This window comes from Aquarana catesbeiana, linkage group LG13 (genome assembly GCF_042186555.1).
Source record: "Aquarana catesbeiana isolate 2022-GZ linkage group LG13, ASM4218655v1, whole genome shotgun sequence".
Lineage (NCBI taxonomy): Eukaryota > Metazoa > Chordata > Amphibia > Anura > Ranidae > Aquarana > Aquarana catesbeiana.
Genome location: NC_133336.1, coordinates 1281528 through 1299948, shown reverse-complemented (window position 1 = coordinate 1299948; position 18421 = coordinate 1281528). Strand labels below are relative to the sequence as shown.

Here is an 18421-nt window from a genome sequence, read left to right as displayed (position 1 = left end):
GGATGAGGTGCAATCCTAGCCGCAGGGCGAATTGCACAGGAGTCCTGTGTGTCTTCTGGTCCTTGTTCAGGTCCAAATTCGGACTGAAATCGGACCTGAAACGTTGAATGGGGACACACCGGACCCCCGATGTGAGCCGCTCCATACGGCAGTGTGAACCCAACCTTAGTGACATCCCAGTCTTAGTCCGTAGGATTCAATATTGAGTTGGCTCCTCCCCTTTGCAGCTATAACAGCTTCACCTCTTCTGGGAAGGACGTCCACAAGGTTTAGGAGGGTGTCTATGGGAATGTTTGACCGTTCTTCCAGAAGAGCATTTGTGAGGTCAGGCACTGATGTTGGATGAGAAGGCCTGGCTCACAGTCTCCACTCTAATTTATCCCAAAGGTGTTCTGTGGGGTTGAGGTCAGGACTCTGTGCAGTACAGTCAAGTTCCTCCACCCCAAACTCGCTCATCCATGTCTTTATGGACCTTGCTTTGTGCACTGGTGCCGTCCCCCTAATCCATGCGCCCGGCCCCTGATCTCCATGCAGGGTGCCGGACGCATGGATTCCAGTGGGTTTTTTTTTTTTTAGAAGCATGTGATTAAAGCCAGAGGCTCTAACTGGCTTCATAAAAGGGTGGGCTCGGGGTGCACTCTGAGCCCACCCAGTTGTGTGACCATAGCGAATTAATATTCGTTATTGTCTTCCGATTCTTCTCCCAGCTAATTAGGAAGAGGGTCCTGAGACCCAATTGGCCGACAGGAGAAGCGATCATATTGGCCGCCGAGGAGGGGGAGAATAGGCAGGGGAGGCCGAGGAGGAGGAAGCGCTGACCACGACTTAGACGGGGTAAGTGTGGGGCTGGTGGGCTAACGATCAAGCAACGGGGGGGAGGGGGGGTGCGACCGACTGACCTGGGAGGGGGGTGTTGGGCGGTTCTTCTTTGGGTAATCTAGTAATATAGTGTGTACTGACCCTGACACTAACCCGGCACTGACCTCCATCACACCTTGATCTCCCTGTTTTTAATTTTGTTTTTAATTTTTTTAAATTATTTTGTACATACTTCTATTTGTTTCCATCTCTCTCTCTCTCCTGATACAAAGTATCTTTGTCTCTATTCAAAAGAGAAAAAACACGGGGGCGGGCTGCACAGATTGACTGATCACTGCGATAGCCAATGAGAGGCTATCACAGCGATCAGGTGACTAAGAAACTGGAGTCCCGGGCCTCGTGGATAGTGGGAGTCCCGGGCCTCGTGGATAGTGGGAGTCCCGGGCCTCGTGGATAGTGGGAGTCCCGGGCCTCGTGGATAGTGGGAGTCCCGGGCCTCGTGGATAGTGGGATTCCCGGACCTCGTGGATAGTGGGAGTCCCGGGCCTCGTGGATAGTGGGATTCCCGGGCCTCGTGGATAGTGGGAGTCCCGGGCCTCGTGGATAGTGGGAGTCCCGGGCCTCGTGGATAGTGGGATTCCCGGGCCCCAATGATTAGTGGGAGTCCCGGGCCTCATGGATAGTGGGAGTCCCGGGCCCCAATGGTTAGTGGAAGTCCCGGCCCCAAATGGTTAGTGGGAGTCCCGGGCCTCAATGGATAGTGGGAGTCCCGGGCCCCAATGGTTAGTGGGAGTCCCGGGCCTCATGGATAGTGGGAGTCCCGGGCCCCAATGATTAGTGGGAGTCCCGGGCCTCATGGATAGTGGGAGTCCAGGGCCCCAATGGTTAGTGGGAGTCCTGGGCCTCAATGGTTAGTGGAAGTCGCGGGCCCCAATGGTTAGTGGGAGTCCCGGGCCCCAATGGTTAGTGGGAGTCCCGGGCCCCAACGGTTAGTGGGAGTCCTGGGCCCCAACGGTTAGTGGGAGTCCCGGGCCCCAAATGGTTAGTGGTAGTCCCGGGCCCCAAATGGTTAGTGGTAGTCCCGGGCCCCAAATGGTTAGTGGGAGTCCCGGGCCCCAAATGGTTAGTGGGAGTCCCGGGCCCCAAATGGTTAGTGGGAGTCCCGGGCCCCAACGGTTAGTGGGAGTCCTGGGCCCCAACGGTTAGTGGGAGTCCCGGGCCCCAAATGGTTAGTGGTAGTCCCGGGCCCCAAATGGTTAGTGGTAGTCCCGGGCCCCAAATGGTTAGTGGGAGTCCCGGGCCCCAAATGGTTAGTGGGAGTCCCGGGCCCCAAATGGTTAGTGGGAGTCCTGGGCCCCAAATGGTTAGTGGGAGTCCCGGGCCCCAAATGGTTAGTGGGAGTCCCGGGCCCCAAATGGTTAGTGGGAGTCCCGGGCCCCAAATGGTTAGTGGGAGACCTGGGCCCCAAATGGTTAGTGGGAGTCCTGGGCCCCAAATGGTTAGTGGGAGTCCCGGGCCCCAAATGGTTAGTGGGAGTCCTGGGCCCCAACCGATGAGATCCTGATCTCTGTGCTGGAAGCGCGCAGCGTAGCATGCCTATGGACAGGATACATTGTAGGCTGGGGAGATGTTACATAAACCTGATAGAGATCAATGTTCCCACTACAGACTGCTGAGGGCCAAGGGCCACACCTCATAGACCAAAGGGCCCCTAGGACTGCAGGTTGAGAACCTCCTTCACCCATAGGAGAGGCCGGTAATCTCTGTACCCCGATGCTGCGTGTGTTCCATGTCTGTCACATGCAGAACGCTGAGCCTGTCGTCCCGCTAAACGCTGACGTTGGTCGCCAATGACCGCCATGTGTCGCTGCTTTATTATTCGATGGGCTTGAAATCTCCGTGGCTTTGTTTGTTTGTGGCGCATCTTTTGCAGATTTCTTTCAGAATGTGAAATAATTGGTGATAGAATTTTCAGAAGCTCTAGAATTATCCTGATGATTGCAATTCCTTGTTCTGCTTACCATTATTATTGAAAGTAAAAGAAAATCACAAATTAGGAGTTGTCACCAGAACACTAATAGAGGGGAAATCTTCCAATGGGGACACTAGTTCTGGTGACAACCAGGGATTCCCTCCTTTTTTGGAGGGATTTCTTCTCACTTCCTGTTTGGGCTATGGGACAGGAAGTGAAGGAAAATCACCTTTATGGGACACAGATGGCATAAAAACTGACAAGGGTTATAACCCCCCCCCCCCCCCTTTACACCATCCAAAATAAACAAAAATAAGTTTTGCCTTTTAGTTGCATTTTCAGTAAAAACTGCATGTCAAAAAAGATGCAGAGATATGGGCAGCTGAAGTTATGTCAAAATCTCCTCTTTTTCTACAAAAGTCAGACTTGGCCCTGCCTCTCAGGTCTTCCCATTGGCCTGCTAATATAAAGGGCAACCTCAGTGACCAGTAGGAAGGCTTGGAGCAGGAGGGGGTGAGGGCTAGGCTTCTTCCATTTTGGCCTGCTAATATAAAGGGCAACCTCAGAGACCAATAGAAAGGCTTGGAGCAGGAGGGGTGAGGGCCAGGCTTCTTCCCATTGGCCTGCTAATATAAAGGGCAACCTCAGTGACCAATAGAAAGGCTTGGAGCAGGAGGGGTGAGGGCCAGGCTTCTTCCCATTGGCCTGCTAATATAAAGGGCAACCTCAGTGACCAATAGGAAGGCTTGGAGCAGGAGGGGGTGGGGCCACGCTGTACTTTTCCTTGAGGCATAGATCTTTGTCTGCTTATATCTCCGGATCTGCTGGTCACTTTACATGCGATGTTCTCTGGAGATGCCCTCTGCTTCCTCATATTTTCAATGTACACTCCATCTGAATCGCCCCCCTGCTTTGTGACAAGTTTAACCTTTATATGGCTCAGGCACCTTAATACTAAAATAAGACCGTACCCCCCCTCCCCTCCCCCCGGTGGGGTGTAAATGACAGGTTCTCATGCACAGTGTTGAAGTTGAGGGTGTTCTGATATCTGTTATGTATGTCCCACATTTAGCCATGGTTTATCCTTTATGCTGCAGGGTACGAAATTCCTGGGTGCCCACCTGTCTATGGCAACCTAAAATTCTCCAAGACAGTCACGCCAAATCTTCTCCTAGCTTCTGGGACAGGTAACTACATGTGATGTTCTGTGTATTTCTGTCATTCCAGGACTCTAGTAGAGGGACTTTCTTCACCTATTATCCATACATACAATAGAGACTGAAGGACGCCGAACCGGGAAATCCGGCACTTTCTATAAGATCAGTTCACATGTTGGGGGGGGCACCAGCGGGGGGGGGGGGGGGGGGTCAGGCTTCGACATCTGATATAGACATGTGCAATTCGTTTGGATCCGAATAGAAATTCTGAAAATTTGGGTTATTCGGAGATTTGGATGTATCTGAATTTCTGAATGAAATAGTAACAAATTCTGTTGAAATGTGTTTAGTTTCGTATATTCGTTTTCTAACAAATTCCAAATTTTAATAAAGACTCGAATTTGGATCAGTCGAAAAATGATGGACCGATTCAAATTCTGTGTGAAGAATAGCTGGTTGGTAAGGATCAGGTCGGGAAGCCGTCCGCCGCGTCCTTAACAACAGATCAGCTGCCAGCGGTCTTCCCCTCTGACAGCTGAAATGTAAACATTGGAAAATTCTTTAAAATAAATTGTGTGGGGTCGCCCCCCCAATCCAATAGATTTTAAGGGTAAAAAAAATGGCGTCCCCCCCAAATCCATATCAGACCCTTATCCGAGCATGCAGCCGGGCAGGCCAGGAAAGGGGGGGGGACGAGTGAGCGCCCCCTCCTCAAACTGTACCAGGCCACATACCCTTAACATGGGGGTGTTTTGGGGCAGAGGGGGCTTCCCCCCCCCAATGCACCTTCTCCCCCTGTTGATGGGGACAATGGCCTCTTCCCCACAACCCTGGCTCGGTGGTTGTGGGGGTGTGGAGGGTGACTTATTGTAATCTGGAGTCCCAGATCCCGCCCCCCCATATAAATGAGTCAGGGGTACAAAGAACCCCTACATATTCACCAAAAAAAGTGGAAAAAGTCATTAAAAACACAACAGCAGTTTTTGACAATTCCTTTATTAAAGAACAAAAAAGATCCCAAAAAAATAAATGCCCCGTAAAGTAAATCCATCGTCAATCATGATTCCCGCTGCCAAACCCCAAAAAAAGCTCCGCACTCCAAGGCTCCCACCAAGTGTCAGCTCCGCCCTCTGACAGTTCTTAAATAACTAAGGGGCGGAGCCATCCAATTATTTCATTGGGTGTCCCCCGCCCCCTTGTGACGTCATTGACCGGGGCATGCTGGGTCCATGGCGTCACAAGGGGGCAGGGGGTCACACGATGATGTCATCCAGTGGCCACACCCTTTAGTAAATAAGAACTGTCAGAACTGTTTTTTTTTTTTTCGGGTCGTGGCGGGCATCATGATTGATGATGGATCTACTTCGGGGGACATTTATTTATTTTATTTTTTTGTTTTTTAATAAAGAAATTGTCAAAAACTGTTGTGTTTTTATTTACTTTTTATACTTTTTTGGTGAATGGGTAGGGGTACTCATTAACATGGGGGGGGATTTGGGGGTACTCATTAACATGGGGGGGATTTGGGGGCCCCCTTCTTAAAGGGTGCTGCCAGATTCCAATAAGTCACCCCCTGCACCCCCACAACCACCGAGCCAGGGTTGTGGGGAAGAGGCCTTTGTCCTCATCAACAGGGGACAAGGTGCTTTGGGGGGATCCCTCCTACCCCAGAGCACACCCCCACATTGAGGGCATGTGGCCTGGTATGATTCAAGAGGGAAGGACTTGCTCAACCCCCCCCCCCTTTCCTGACCTGTCCGGCTGAAAGCTCAGATAAGGGTCTGGTATAGATTTTCGGGGGGGACCCCATGCCATTTTTTTTTTAAATGGTGTGGGGTTCCCCCTAAAATCCATACCAGGCCTGAGGGCCTGTTAGGGATTGGGGGGGACCCCATGCTGTAGAAAAAAATTGAATGCTATTCTGAATAAACAATGCTAAAAATACAAAACAAATAAAAAAATTCAGAAAATGAATTGGTCCGTTATTGCAATATTGGACCATTAGTTTTGGAATTTCAGAATTGGTTTTGCATCTTCGGCATTCCTTTTGTACATTCAGAAATCAGAATAACTGGTTGTTAAGGAGTGGGCGGCCGCTGGCGTCCCTAACAACCAGAACTCGTCCGCTGTCAGGAGGATTCCTCACTAAACATGTAAAAAAAAAGAATGCCGGTTAAAAAAAAAAAAAAACGGTGGGGATCCCCTCCCCCAGTCCATACCAGGCCCTTCAGGTCTACTATGAATTTTAATGAGAACCCCACACCAAATTGTTTTAAAAAAAATAATTTGGGGTCCCCCCCAAAATCTCTGCTCCCTTCCCAAAGCACCTTGTCCTCCATGTTGGGGTGGGGAGGCTTTTATCTTTTATTGGAATCTGGCAGTCCCCTATAACAAGAGGTCCCCCAGATCCCGGCCCCCCATGTGAATGATTTATGGGGTACATACTACCCCCACACATTGACCAAGAAAAAGTGTAAAAAGTAAATAAAAAAACAGACAGCCCTTTTATTAAAAATAAAAAATAAATGTCCCCAGAAGTCGATCCATCGTCAATCACTGCCGCCGACCCACCACAAAAATACATACAAAAAGTTCTGCACCCAACGAAGGCTCCCGCCATCTGACAGTACTTAAATATCTGAGGGGTTGGGACCCCCTGATGACTACATGGGGTGACCCTTGTGACATCATCGACCCAGCATGCCCTGGTCAATGATGTCATTGGATGGCCCCGCCCCTTAGTTATGTAAGAACTGTCAGACAGCAGGAGCCTTCGCTGGGTGCAGAGCTTTCTTTTTTACTTCTTCGGCGGCCATCATGATTCCATTTGGATCTACTTTGGGGGACATTTATCTTTTGTTCTTTGTTTTTTAATAAAGGACTTCTCAAAAACTGGTGCTTGAGGGGGCTTCCAGGTTGTGATAAGTCACCCCCCCACCCCACCCCCACAATCACCGGGCCAGGGTTGTGGAGAAGAGGCCCTTGTGTCCTCATCAACATGAGAAAAAGGTGCTTTGGGGGGCAGAGCCCCCCTGCCTCAACCCCCCCCCCCCATGTAAAGGCATGTGGCCTGGTATGGTTCAGGAGGGGGGTGCACTATTCCTCCCACTGGCACCAATGTGATGGGGCACTATTCCTCCCACTGGCACCAATGTGATGGGGCACTATTCCTCCCACTGGCACCAATGATGGGGCACTATTCCTCCCACTGGCACCAATGTGATGGGGCACTATTCCTCCCACTGGCACCAATGTGATGGGGCACTATTCCTCCCACTGGCACCAATGTGATGGGGCACTATTCCTCCCACTGGCACCAATGATGGGGCACTATTTCTCCCACTGGCACCAATGTGATGGGGCACTATTCCTCCCACTGGCACCAATGTGATGGGGCACTATTCCTCCCACTGGCACCAATGTGATGGGGCACTATTCCTCCCACTGGCACCAATGATGGGGCACTATTCCTCCCACTGGCACCAATGTGATGGGGCACTATTCCTCCCACTGGCACCAATGTGATGGGGCACTATTCCTCCCACTGACACCAATGATGGGGCACTATTCCTCCCACTGACACCAATGATAGGACACTATTCCTCCCACTGACACCAATGATGGGACACTATTCCTCCCACTGACACCAATGATGGGACACTATTCCTCCCACTGACACCAATGATGGGACACTATTCCTCCCACTGATACCAATGATGGGACACTATTCCTCCCACTGATACCAATGATGGGACACTATTCCTCTCACTGATACCAATGATGGGGCACTATTCCTCCCACTGATACCAATGATGGGGCACTATTCCTCCCACTGATACCAATGATGGGACACTATTCCTCCCACTGATACCAATGATGGGACACTATTCCTCCCACTGATACCAATGATGGGGCACTATTCCTCCCACTGACACCAATGATGGGGCACTATTCCTCCCACTGATACCAATGATGGGACACTATTCCTCCCACTGATACCAATGATGGGACACTATTCCTCCCACTGATACCAATGATGGGACACTATTCCTCCCACTGACACCAATGATGGGGCACTATTCCTCCCACTGACACCAATGATGGGACACTATTCCTCCCACTGACACCAATGATGGGACACTATTCCTCCCACTGATACCAATGATGGGACACTATTCCTCCCACTGATACCAATGATGGGGCACTATACCTCCCACTGACACCAACGATAGGGCACTGTGCCTTCCACTGACACCAATGATGGGGCACTATTCCCCCCACTGATACCAATGATGGGACACTATTCCTCCCACTGATACCAATGATGGGACACTATTCCTCCCACTGATACCAATGATGGGACACTATTCCTTCCACAGACACCAATGATGGGGCACTATTCCTCCTCCTGCTGACTACAGGTGGTAGGTAACTTTATTTATTCCAGCTGACCATAGTCTGGCCCCTTTGTTTCGGAGGTTTAGAGACCCCTGGTATAAGGTATCTAAGGGGGAGGGGTGCAGAGACTCCATCCAGCTCCACCCCCATGGAGGAGAAGGTAGAGAAGTCCTCTAAGTAGTTTCCAGGATCACTGTCATCATAAAGTGTATGACAGCCGACAGCGCAGTCAGCGCACCCTCCGGGTTTTTTTTTTGCTACAGAAAATATCTTCTAATTGGCCCCATTGCTAAAAGAATGAAGGGGTCACCGCTGTCTCCATCCAGTGACCCCGGGCAGGATTGAGGGGGGGGTGGGTGACAGCACTGAGGATTGAGGGGGGATGGGTGACAGCGGTGAGGATTGAGGGGGGATGGGTGACAGCACTGAGGATTGAGGGGGGATGGGTGACAGCGGTGAGGATTGAGGGGGGATGGGTGACAGCGGTGAGGATTGAGGGGGGATGGGTGACAGCGGTGAGGATTGAGGGGGGGATGGGTGACAGCGGTGAGGATTGAGGGGGGGATGGGTGACAGCGGTGAGAAATGAGGGGGGATGGGCGACAGCGGTGAGGATAGAATGGGGATGGGTGACAGCGGTGAGGATAGAAGGGGGGATGGGTGACAGAGGGGTGGAGGCCAGTGGAGGGATTGGCACAGGGGGGTGGAGGCCAGTGGAGGGATTGGCACAGAGGGGTGGAGGTCAGTGGAGGGAAGGTCAGGGGTGGAAGCCAGTGGAGGGATTGGCACAGAGGGGTGGAGGCCAGTGGATGGATTGGCACAGAGGGGTGGAGGCCAGTGGAGGGAAGGTCAGGGGTGGAAGCCAGTGGATGGATTGGCACAGAGGGGTGGAGGCCAGTGGAGGGATTGGCACAGAGGGGTGGAGGCCAGTGGAGGGATTGGCACAGAGGGGTGGAGGCCAGTGGAGGGATTGGCACAGGGGGGTGGAGGCCAGTGGAGGGATTGGCACAGAGGGGTGGAGGCCAGTGGAGGGATTGGCACAGAGGGGTGGAGGTCAGTGGAGGGAAGGTCAGGGGTGGAAGCCAGTGGATGGATTGGCACAGAGGGGTGGAGGCCAGTGGAGGGATTGGCACAGAGGGGTGGAGGCCAGTGGAGGGATTGGCACAGGGGGTGGAGGCCAGTGGAGGGATTGGCACAGAGGGGTGGAGGTCAGTGGAGGGAAGGTCAGGGGTGGAAGCCAGTGGATGGATTGGCACAGAGGGGTGGAGGCCAGTGGAGGGATTGGCACAGAGGGGTGGAGGCCAGTGGAAGGATTGGCACAGAGGGGTGGAGGCCAGTGGAGGGATTGGCACAGGGGGGTATAGGCCACTGGAGGGATTAGCACAGAGGGTGGAGGCCAGTGGAGGGAAGGTCAGGGGTGGAAGCCAGTGGACGGATTGGCACAAAGGGGTGGAGGCCAGTGGAGGGATTGGCACAGGGGGGTGGAGGCCAGTGGAGGGATTGGCACAGAGGGGTGGAGGTCAGTGGAGGGAAGGTCAGGGGTGGAAGCCAGTGGATGGATTGGCACAGAGGGGTGGAGGCCAGTGGAGGGATTGGCACAGAGGGGTGGAGGCCAGTGGAGGGATTGGCACAGGGGGTGGAGGCCAGTGGAGGGATTGGCACAGAGGGGTGGAGGTCAGTGGAGGGAAAGTCTGGGGTGGAAGCCAGTGGATGGATTGGCACAGAGGGGTGGAGGCCAGTGGAGGGATTGGCACAGAGGGGTGGAGGCCAGTGGAGGGATTGGCACAGGGGGGTATAGGCCACTGGAGGGATTAGCACAGAGGGGTGGAGGCCAGTGGAGGGAAGGTCAGGGGTGGAAGCCAGTGGACGGATTGGCACAGAGGGGTGGAGGCCAGTGGACGGATTGGCACAGAGGGGTGGAGGACACTGACTGGATTCCAGTGGAAGGATTGGCACTCCATACTGGAGTAGGGAGTTCCAGAGGATGTGAGAGATTCTAGAGAAGTCCTGAAGGTGTGCATGGGAGGAGGTGACAAGGGAGCTGGAGAGGAGGATTTGGGTGATATCTGCAGATTTGGTTGGTGATGTAGCTGAGGGAGATGTTGTGAATGGCTTTGTATGTGGGGATGAGCCGAACACTCCCAGAACATGCGAACAGGCAAAAATTTTGTGTGAACCCCGTTAAACTCTATGGGACGCAAACGTGAAAAATCAAAAGTGCTCATTTTAAAGGCTTACATGCAAGTTATTGTCATAAAAAGTGTTTGGGGACCGCGTCCTGCCCCAGGGGAGTGTTTGGGGACCCGGGTCCTGCCCCAGGGGACATGGATCAATGCAAAAAAAAGTTTTAAAAATGGCCGTTTTTTCGGGAGCAGTGATTTTAATAATGCTTAAAGTGAAACAATAAATTAGAATTTTTGAAATATTCCTTTAAGAATCGTGCCTGGGGGGTCCCCTTAGTATGCCTGTAAAGTGGCGCATCTTTCCCATGTGTAGAACAGTGCCACAGCAAAATGACATTTCTAAAGGAAAAAATGTCATTTAAAACTGTTTGCGGCTAATAATGAATTGTGGGAACCCTGCAATATAGATAAAAATACCAAAAAAAATGGCATTGATGCCCCCCCCCCAAAAGCCATACCAAGTCTGGTATGGATAATAAGGGTAACCGCACCCAAATTTTTAAAAAAGGCGTGGGGGTCCCCCAGGCACTATATACTCTGAACAGCAGTATATATACTATACGGTCTGCTCTATATACTCCTTAGAAAATTGGGCCTTATGCCATGTACACACGAGCAGGATTTCTGACAGAAAAAGTCCGACAGGATCTTTTCGTCGTATATTCTGACCGTGTGTATGTCCCATTGGACTTTTTACGTCGAAAATTCAGACAGACTTAGAGAACATGTTCTTTTTTTTTTTCGACGGAACAAATTCCTATCGGGAAAACCGATCGTCTGTATGCTGTTCCGACTTACCAAAAATGACGCATGCTCTGAAGCAAGTATGAGACGTCGCACACGTTGTCCCATCGTACGCGTTGTACGTCACCACGTTCTTGACGGTCGGAATTTGATGTGACCGTGTGTATGCAAGACAGCTTGAGTGGAATTCCGTCGGAAAAACCTTCAGAGTTTATTCTGACAGCAAAACCGGTGGTGTGTACGCGGTATTAGGTGTTGGTGGTACCAGAACACTGTAAGCCCTCACAGATACTCTTGGTGGGCGTGGGAACGAGCCCTGCTGTGAAATATTAGATCAAAAATTGTAATTACATGTCCCTGTTAAACAGGGGCAGAAAAATTGGGCCTTGGGTGTTGGTGGTGCCCTAAACCAAAAATATTGTTGGAAGCTAGAATCATCAAGATTGAGGAGGAATAGGATAGTCATCCCACAGCCATAGAAAATTCAATCAGTTACATCAGCATCAGGGGCTTGAAGAAGTGAATACGTTGTTTCATGGTGTCGTTAGGAAGGGGCAGATTCTGGAAATGTTGTGATTGGATGTGGGGAGAAGGAGAGGTCAGAATCTAGGATCACACCTATTGTGCTGTTGATCCCAATGGTAAAGTCATGTGTGCGGGGGTCGGAGAGGAGGAAATATTACATCCAGACTGATGTATCACTCAGTAAATCTGTGATATGTGAAGAGATTAAGGGGGTGAGGTGAGGTCGGTGAGTAGAGAGATATATCTGGATGTCATTGGTGTAGAAACTGTGGGAAGTTATCAACTGGCCCAGGGAAGAGGTGTAGAGAAAGAATAGGAGGGACCCAGGGACAGAGCCTTGGAAGGACAGAGTCTTAGAAGGACAGAGCTTTGGAAGGACAGAGCTTTGGAAGGACAGAGCCTCGGCAGGACAAAGCCTCGGAAGGACAGAGCCTTGGAAGGACAGAGCCTCGGCAGGACAGAGCCTCGGCAGGACAGAGCCTCGGCAGGACAGAGCCTCGGAAGGAAAGAGCTTTGGAAGGACAGAGCTTTGGAAGGACAGAGCCTCGGCAGGACAAAGCCTCGGAAGGACAGAGCCTTGGCAGGACAGAGCCTTGGCAGGACAGAGCCTTGGCAGGACAGAGCCTTGGCAGGACAGAGCCTCAGAAGGAAAGAGCTTTGGAAGGACAGAGCCTCGGCAGGACAAAGCCTCGGCAGGACAAAGCCTCGGAAGGACAGAGCTTTGGAAGGACAGAGCTTTGGAAGGACAGAGCCTCCGCAGGACAGAGCCTCGGAAGGACAGAGTCTTGGAAGGACAGAGCTTTGGAAGGACAGAGCTTTGGAAGGACAGAGCCTTGGAGGGACAGAGCCTTGGAAGGATAGAGCCTAGGAAGGACAGAGTCTTGGAAGGACAGAGCCTCGGCAGGACAGAGCCTCGGAAGGAAAGAGCTTTGGAAGGACAGAGCTTTGGAAGGACAGAGCCTTGGCAGGACAAAGCCTCGGAAGGACAGAGCCTCGGAAGGACAGAGCCTCGGAAGGACAGAGCTTTGAAAGGACAGAGCTTTGAAAGGACAGAGCTTTGAAAGGACAGAGCTTTGAAAGGACAGAGCTTTGAAAGGACAGAGCCTCGGAAGGACAGAGCCTCGGAAGGACAGAGCCTCGGAAGGACAGAGCCTTGGAAGGACAGAGCCTCGGAAGGACAGAGCTTTGGAAGGACAGAGCTTTGGAAGGACAGAGCTTTGGAAGGACAGAGCTTTGGAAGGACAGAGCCTCGGAAGGACAGAGTCTTGGAAGGACAGAGCTTTGGAAGGACAGAGCTTTGGAAGGACAGAGCCTTGGAGGGACAGAGCCTTGGAGGGATAGAGCCTTGGAGGACAGAGCCTTGGCAGGACAGAGCCTTGGCAGGACAGAGCCTCAGAAGGAAAGAGCTTTGGAAGGACAGAGCCTCGGCAGGACAAAGCCTCGGAAGGACAGAGCCTCGGAAGGACAGCGCCTCGGAAGGACAGAGCCTCGGAAGGACAGAGCTTTGAAAGGACAGAGCTTTGAAAGGACAGAGCTTTGAAAGGACAGAGCTTTGAAAGGACAGAGCTTTGAAAGGACAGAGCCTCGGAAGGACAGAGCCTCGGAAGGACAGAGCCTCGGAAGGACAGAGCTTTGAAAGGACAGAGCTTTGAAAGGACAGAGCTTTGAAAGGACAGAGCTTTGAAAGGACAGAGCCTCGGAAGGACAGAGCCTCGGAAGGACAGAGCCTCGGAAGGACAGAGCCTCGGAAGGACAGAGACTCGGAAGGACAGAGCTTTGGAAGGACAGAGCCTCGGAAGGACAGAGCCTCGGAAGGACAGAGACTCGGAAGGACAGAGCTTTGGAAGGACAGAGCTTTGGAAGGACAGAGACTTGGAAGGACAGAGACTTGGAAGGACACAACCTTGGAAGGACAGAGCTTTGGAAGGACAGAGCTTTGGAAGGACATAGACTTGGGCTCCCCTAACCTAAAGAGGAAGAGAAGCAGAGATAGAGATTCCAATAGACAGCTGCTGCTCCCAGCTGTAAGGGTGCGTGTCTCCAAATACAGACAATGTGAGTTCGGGGACAGGCACCCACAAGGATGTCAAATTGGAATTAATAGGCATGCATAGGACTGCCTGCATGTGGATGTATGGAACACCTTTGCATCCCATCTGGGTAAAGAAAGTCCTCCACACACAGGTGTAGGGATAGGTACACCCCATCAATGAGTCCCTAAAGACACCAACAGTTCTATGAACTGAAGGAGCTTTAAACCTCGGCTGTAACTGCTACCCCACCCAACGAATTCTAAATAACGTCTCCTAGTCTGCTCACCTGTCCTGTCACTTTCCTTTGTTTTTAGGGGGTGTAATATAGGGAGGGGGATTTACTTTAGTATTTTAGTTTTTTTTCCTTTTTTGTTATTAAGGTATTGTCACTTAAAAGTTTACTTTTTTACTTTTTTTTCACAGTTTTTATTTTCTTTCTTTCTATGAAAATAATGAGACTAATGAGGACAGAGGTCCAGGGCAATTGGAAGGAGCTTCCAGAACCCTTCAAAAATGGATCCAGAACCATTTAAAACCCATTGCACCCCTAAAGACACCAGAGTACATTTTACCTTCCCCCAATGCAAGTTGGTGAAATTTCATTCCAATTGTCACCAAAAGGGTCTTATGGAGGATGTACAAAAATGTGACAAGCCGTACTAACGCACATTGTATAGTGTACGGGGTCACAGTCTCTTTTTTTTGGAGGAATCATTCCGTCGGCATGCATAGAACAATCTGTCCTGGCTCTGTGCCGAGGAGGTAGATCTCCTCAGATGTAAACAGATAAACATTATCCTCATGGAAAGTGGATGGGGGAAGGAATGGGGTGGCTGGAAGAGAAGGGGGAGAGAGATCGACAATTACCCCGGGTCAGTGTCTCAGCATATATTTCTGGGGAGGTGTCCATGTGGATTTAGGGGTCCCACACCCATTCCAAGGTCACAAGAGGATTATTTGTCCTTTCTGTAAGCCCTTCCATAAGTTTAAAGCGGCACTGAAGTCTCCATACTTACCTGTCCAATGGTCCTCCATCAACATCTTCTTCTGAGTGCTGGACTTCAGGTTTCTTCATTGGCCAATAGGGGGGTGACGTCACTCCTGTGCATGTGCAGGAGGCCATCATCCCGGCACAAAGAGACCGGCCCGGCACTATAAGCTAAGCCACGCATGCACAGCTCTGTTTACAGTGTCGGAGGAGACAGTGAGCTGGCAGGTTTGGGGGATTTTATTACAGAAGAGACAATACATACTATACATACTATACATACTATACATACAATACATACTATACATACAATACATACTATACATACAATACATACTATACATACAATACATACAATACATACTATACATACAATACATACTATTAGGGATGAGCCGAACACCCCCCGGTTCGGTTCGCACCAGAACCCGCGAACGGACCGAAAGTTCGCACGAACGTTAGAACCCCATTGACGTCTATGGGACTCGAACGTTCGAAATCAAAAGTGCTCATTTTAAAGGCTAATTTGCATGGTATTGTCCTAAAAAGGGTTTGGGGACCCGGGTCCTACCCCAGGGGACATGTATCAATGCAAAAAAAACTTTTAAAAACGGCCGTTTTTTCGGGAGCAGTGATTTTAATGATGCTTAAAGTAAAAAAAAAAAAGTGAAATATTCCTTTAAATATCGTACCTGGGGGGTGTCTATAGTATGCCTGTAAAGTGACGCGTGTTTCCCATGTTTAGAACAGTCCCTGCACCAAATGTCATTTTTAAAGGAAAAAATCTCATTTAAAACTGCTTGCGGGTTTAATGTCATGTCGGGTCATGGCAATATGGATGAAAATCAGTGAGACAAACGGCATGGGTACCCCCCAGTCCATTACCAGGCCCTTTGGGTCTTGTATGGATATTAAGGGGAACCCCGCACCCAAATTAAAATAAGGAAAGGTGTGGGGCCACCAGGCCCTATATACTCTGAACAGCAGTATACAGGCGGTGCAAACAAGACAGGGACTGTAGGTTTGTTGTTAAGTAGAATCTGTTTGTAATTTTGAACATTTTTAACGTGTTTAGCTCCAGCCAAAAAATCTTTTCTAAGCTTTTTGGAAAACATAGGGAAGGGTTATCACCCCTGTGACATTTGTTTTGCTGTCTTTCCTCCTCTTCAGAAGATTTCACCTCACTTTTTTGTCCCAATGAAAAATGTTTTTTGAAAATTTGGGTTTTTTTGTGGAACAAGGATTGGAAAGCATCAGTGGAAAGGAGAAATTGTTTTCCCATATTAACTCTTACAGGAGAGAATTTCCCTTCCTAGGGGTAGATTTCATCTCACTTCCTGTTGTCTCCTTCCGTTTGCAAGTAGGAGTCGTTTGTAAGTTAGATGTTTGAAAGTAGGGTCCTGCCCTATATACTCAGCAGAAATTTGGGCCTTAGGTGTTGCTGTGGCCACAACACTGTAAGCCCTCACAGGGCCCTGCTGTGAAATATTAGATCAAGAATTGTAATTACATGCCCCTGTTGAACAGGAGCTGAAAAATTAGGCCTTAGGCACTGGTGCTGGTGCCACAACACTGCAACCCCTCACAGACACTCTAGTTGGAACGCAGGAACGAGCCCTGCTGCAAATTATTGCTTCAAAAATTGTAATTACACGCCCCTGTTAGACAGGGGCAGAAAAATTGGGCCTTAGGCACTGGTGCTGGTGCCACAACACTGCAACCCCTCACAGACACTCTAGTTGGAACGCAGGAACGAGCCCTGCTGCAAAGTATTGCATCAAAAATTGTAATTACACGCCCCTGTTAGACAGGGGCAGAAAAATTGGGCCTTAGGCACTGGTGCTGGTGCCACAACACTGCAACCCCTCACAGACACTCTAGTTGGAACGCAGGAACGAGCCCTGCTGCAAAGTATTGCATCAAAAATTGTAATTACACGCCCCTGTTAGACAGGGGCAGAAAAATTGGGCCCTAGGCACTGGTGCTGGTGCCACAACACTGCAACCCCTCACAGACACTCTAGTTGGAATGCAGGAACGAGCCCTGCTGCAAAGTATTACATCAAAAATTGTAATTACACGCCCCTGTTAAACAGGGGCTGAAAAATTGTGCCTTAGGCACTGGTGGTGGCGCCCAGAACCAAAAATGTTCTTACAAGCTATCAGCGTGATGATTGAGGAGGAAGAGGATAATTACTCAGGGATAGTCACTCAGCATCAGCATAGGCAGTCTTTGAAGGGATCTGAGATTTCAAAAAAAATTATTCGGTTACATCAGCATCAGGTGCTTGGTAGCTGGTGGTGATCCAAGACTCATTCATTTTTATGAAGGTCAGCCGATCGACCGAGTCGGTGGACAGACGCACCCTGTGATCGGTTACCACGCCTCCAGCAGCACTGAATGTGCGTTCCGAAAGAACGCTGGATGCAGGACAGGCCAGTAGCTCAATTGCATACTGTGCAAGCTCTGGCCAGTGATCCATCCTCAAGACCCAGTAACCCAGAGGATTTTCGGTGGGAAAGGTGTCCAAGTCTGATCTTGCCCCTAGGTATTCCTGCACCATGTAAAACAGACGCTGGCGATGGTTGCTGGAACCGATCATACCTTGGGGCTGCGGACCAAAAAATTGTCTGAACGCATCGGTCAGACGGCCACCTTCTCCACCGCTCCTTCTTTGACTGACCGAAGCCTCAGCAACACGTTGTCCAGAAACAGGAGTTTGTAACCTCCCAGTCTCTGGGAACGCGTTGCACAGACCTTTCTGCAAGGCCTCCCGAAGATGTTTCATCCTCTGCTCCCTCTGCGATGGCAAGATAAGGTCCGCAACCTTACCCTTGTAACGTGGATCAAGGAGGGTTGCCAGCCAGTATTGGTCCTTCTCCTTGATACCACGAATACGAGGATCCTTACGCAGGCTTTGCAGGATCAGGGAGGCCATGCAGCGTAGGTTTGCTGAGGCATTCGGTCCGGAGTCCTCTGGGTCACTAAGAACGACATGGTCCGCAGCCACCTCCTCCCAGCCACGTACAAGTCCATGTGTTTCTTGGGACTGATCCCTTAAAGACTGCTGCTGATGCTGAGTGCCAGGCTCCACCTCCATACTGACACAATCTTCCTCCTCCTCCTCTTCCTCCTCGTCCTCTTCCTGTGTGATCGGCGGGCACGCAGGAACACTGTCTGGATAAAGGGGGCCTTGAGAGCTAAGGAAGTCCTCCTCTTCCTGCCTCTGTTCTGCCTCAAGTGCCCTGTCCATTATTCCACGCAGCGTGTGCTCCAACAGGTGGACAAGGGGGACAGTGTCACTGATGCATGCACTGTCACTGCTCACCATCCTCGTGGCCTCCTCGAATGGTGACAGGACAGTGCATGCATCCCTGATCATGGCCCACTGGCGTGGGGAAAAAAAACCAAGCTCCCCTGACCCTGTCCTGGTGCCATAGTCGCACAGGTACTCATTGATGGCCCTCTGCTGCGTGTGCAGCCGCTGCAGCATGGCCAACGTTGAGTTCCACCTGGTGGGCATGTCACAGATTAGGCGGTTCTTGGGCAGGTTAAACTCCTTTTGGATGTCCGTCAGCTGAGCACTGGCATTATATGACCGGC

General features: G+C 50.7%; 1 protein-coding gene across 4 annotated transcripts in view; it reads left to right on the top strand.

The window, feature by feature from the left end:
- BEGAIN (brain enriched guanylate kinase associated) overlaps positions 1-18421 on the top strand; it is a 239830-nt gene that overhangs the window by 86577 nt on the left and 134832 nt on the right. For 2 of the 4 annotated variants that reach the window (XM_073610031.1, XM_073610034.1), the window contains exon 2: positions 3889-3978. The exons of 1 other annotated variant lie outside the window; for it this stretch is intronic. In XM_073610031.1, the coding sequence (XP_073466132.1) occupies positions 3889-3978 (90 nt within the window). Of the gene's footprint in view, positions 1-3844; positions 3979-18421 lie in introns of those variants that run through there. One more of the 4 variants, XM_073610030.1, reaches the window with a different exon arrangement.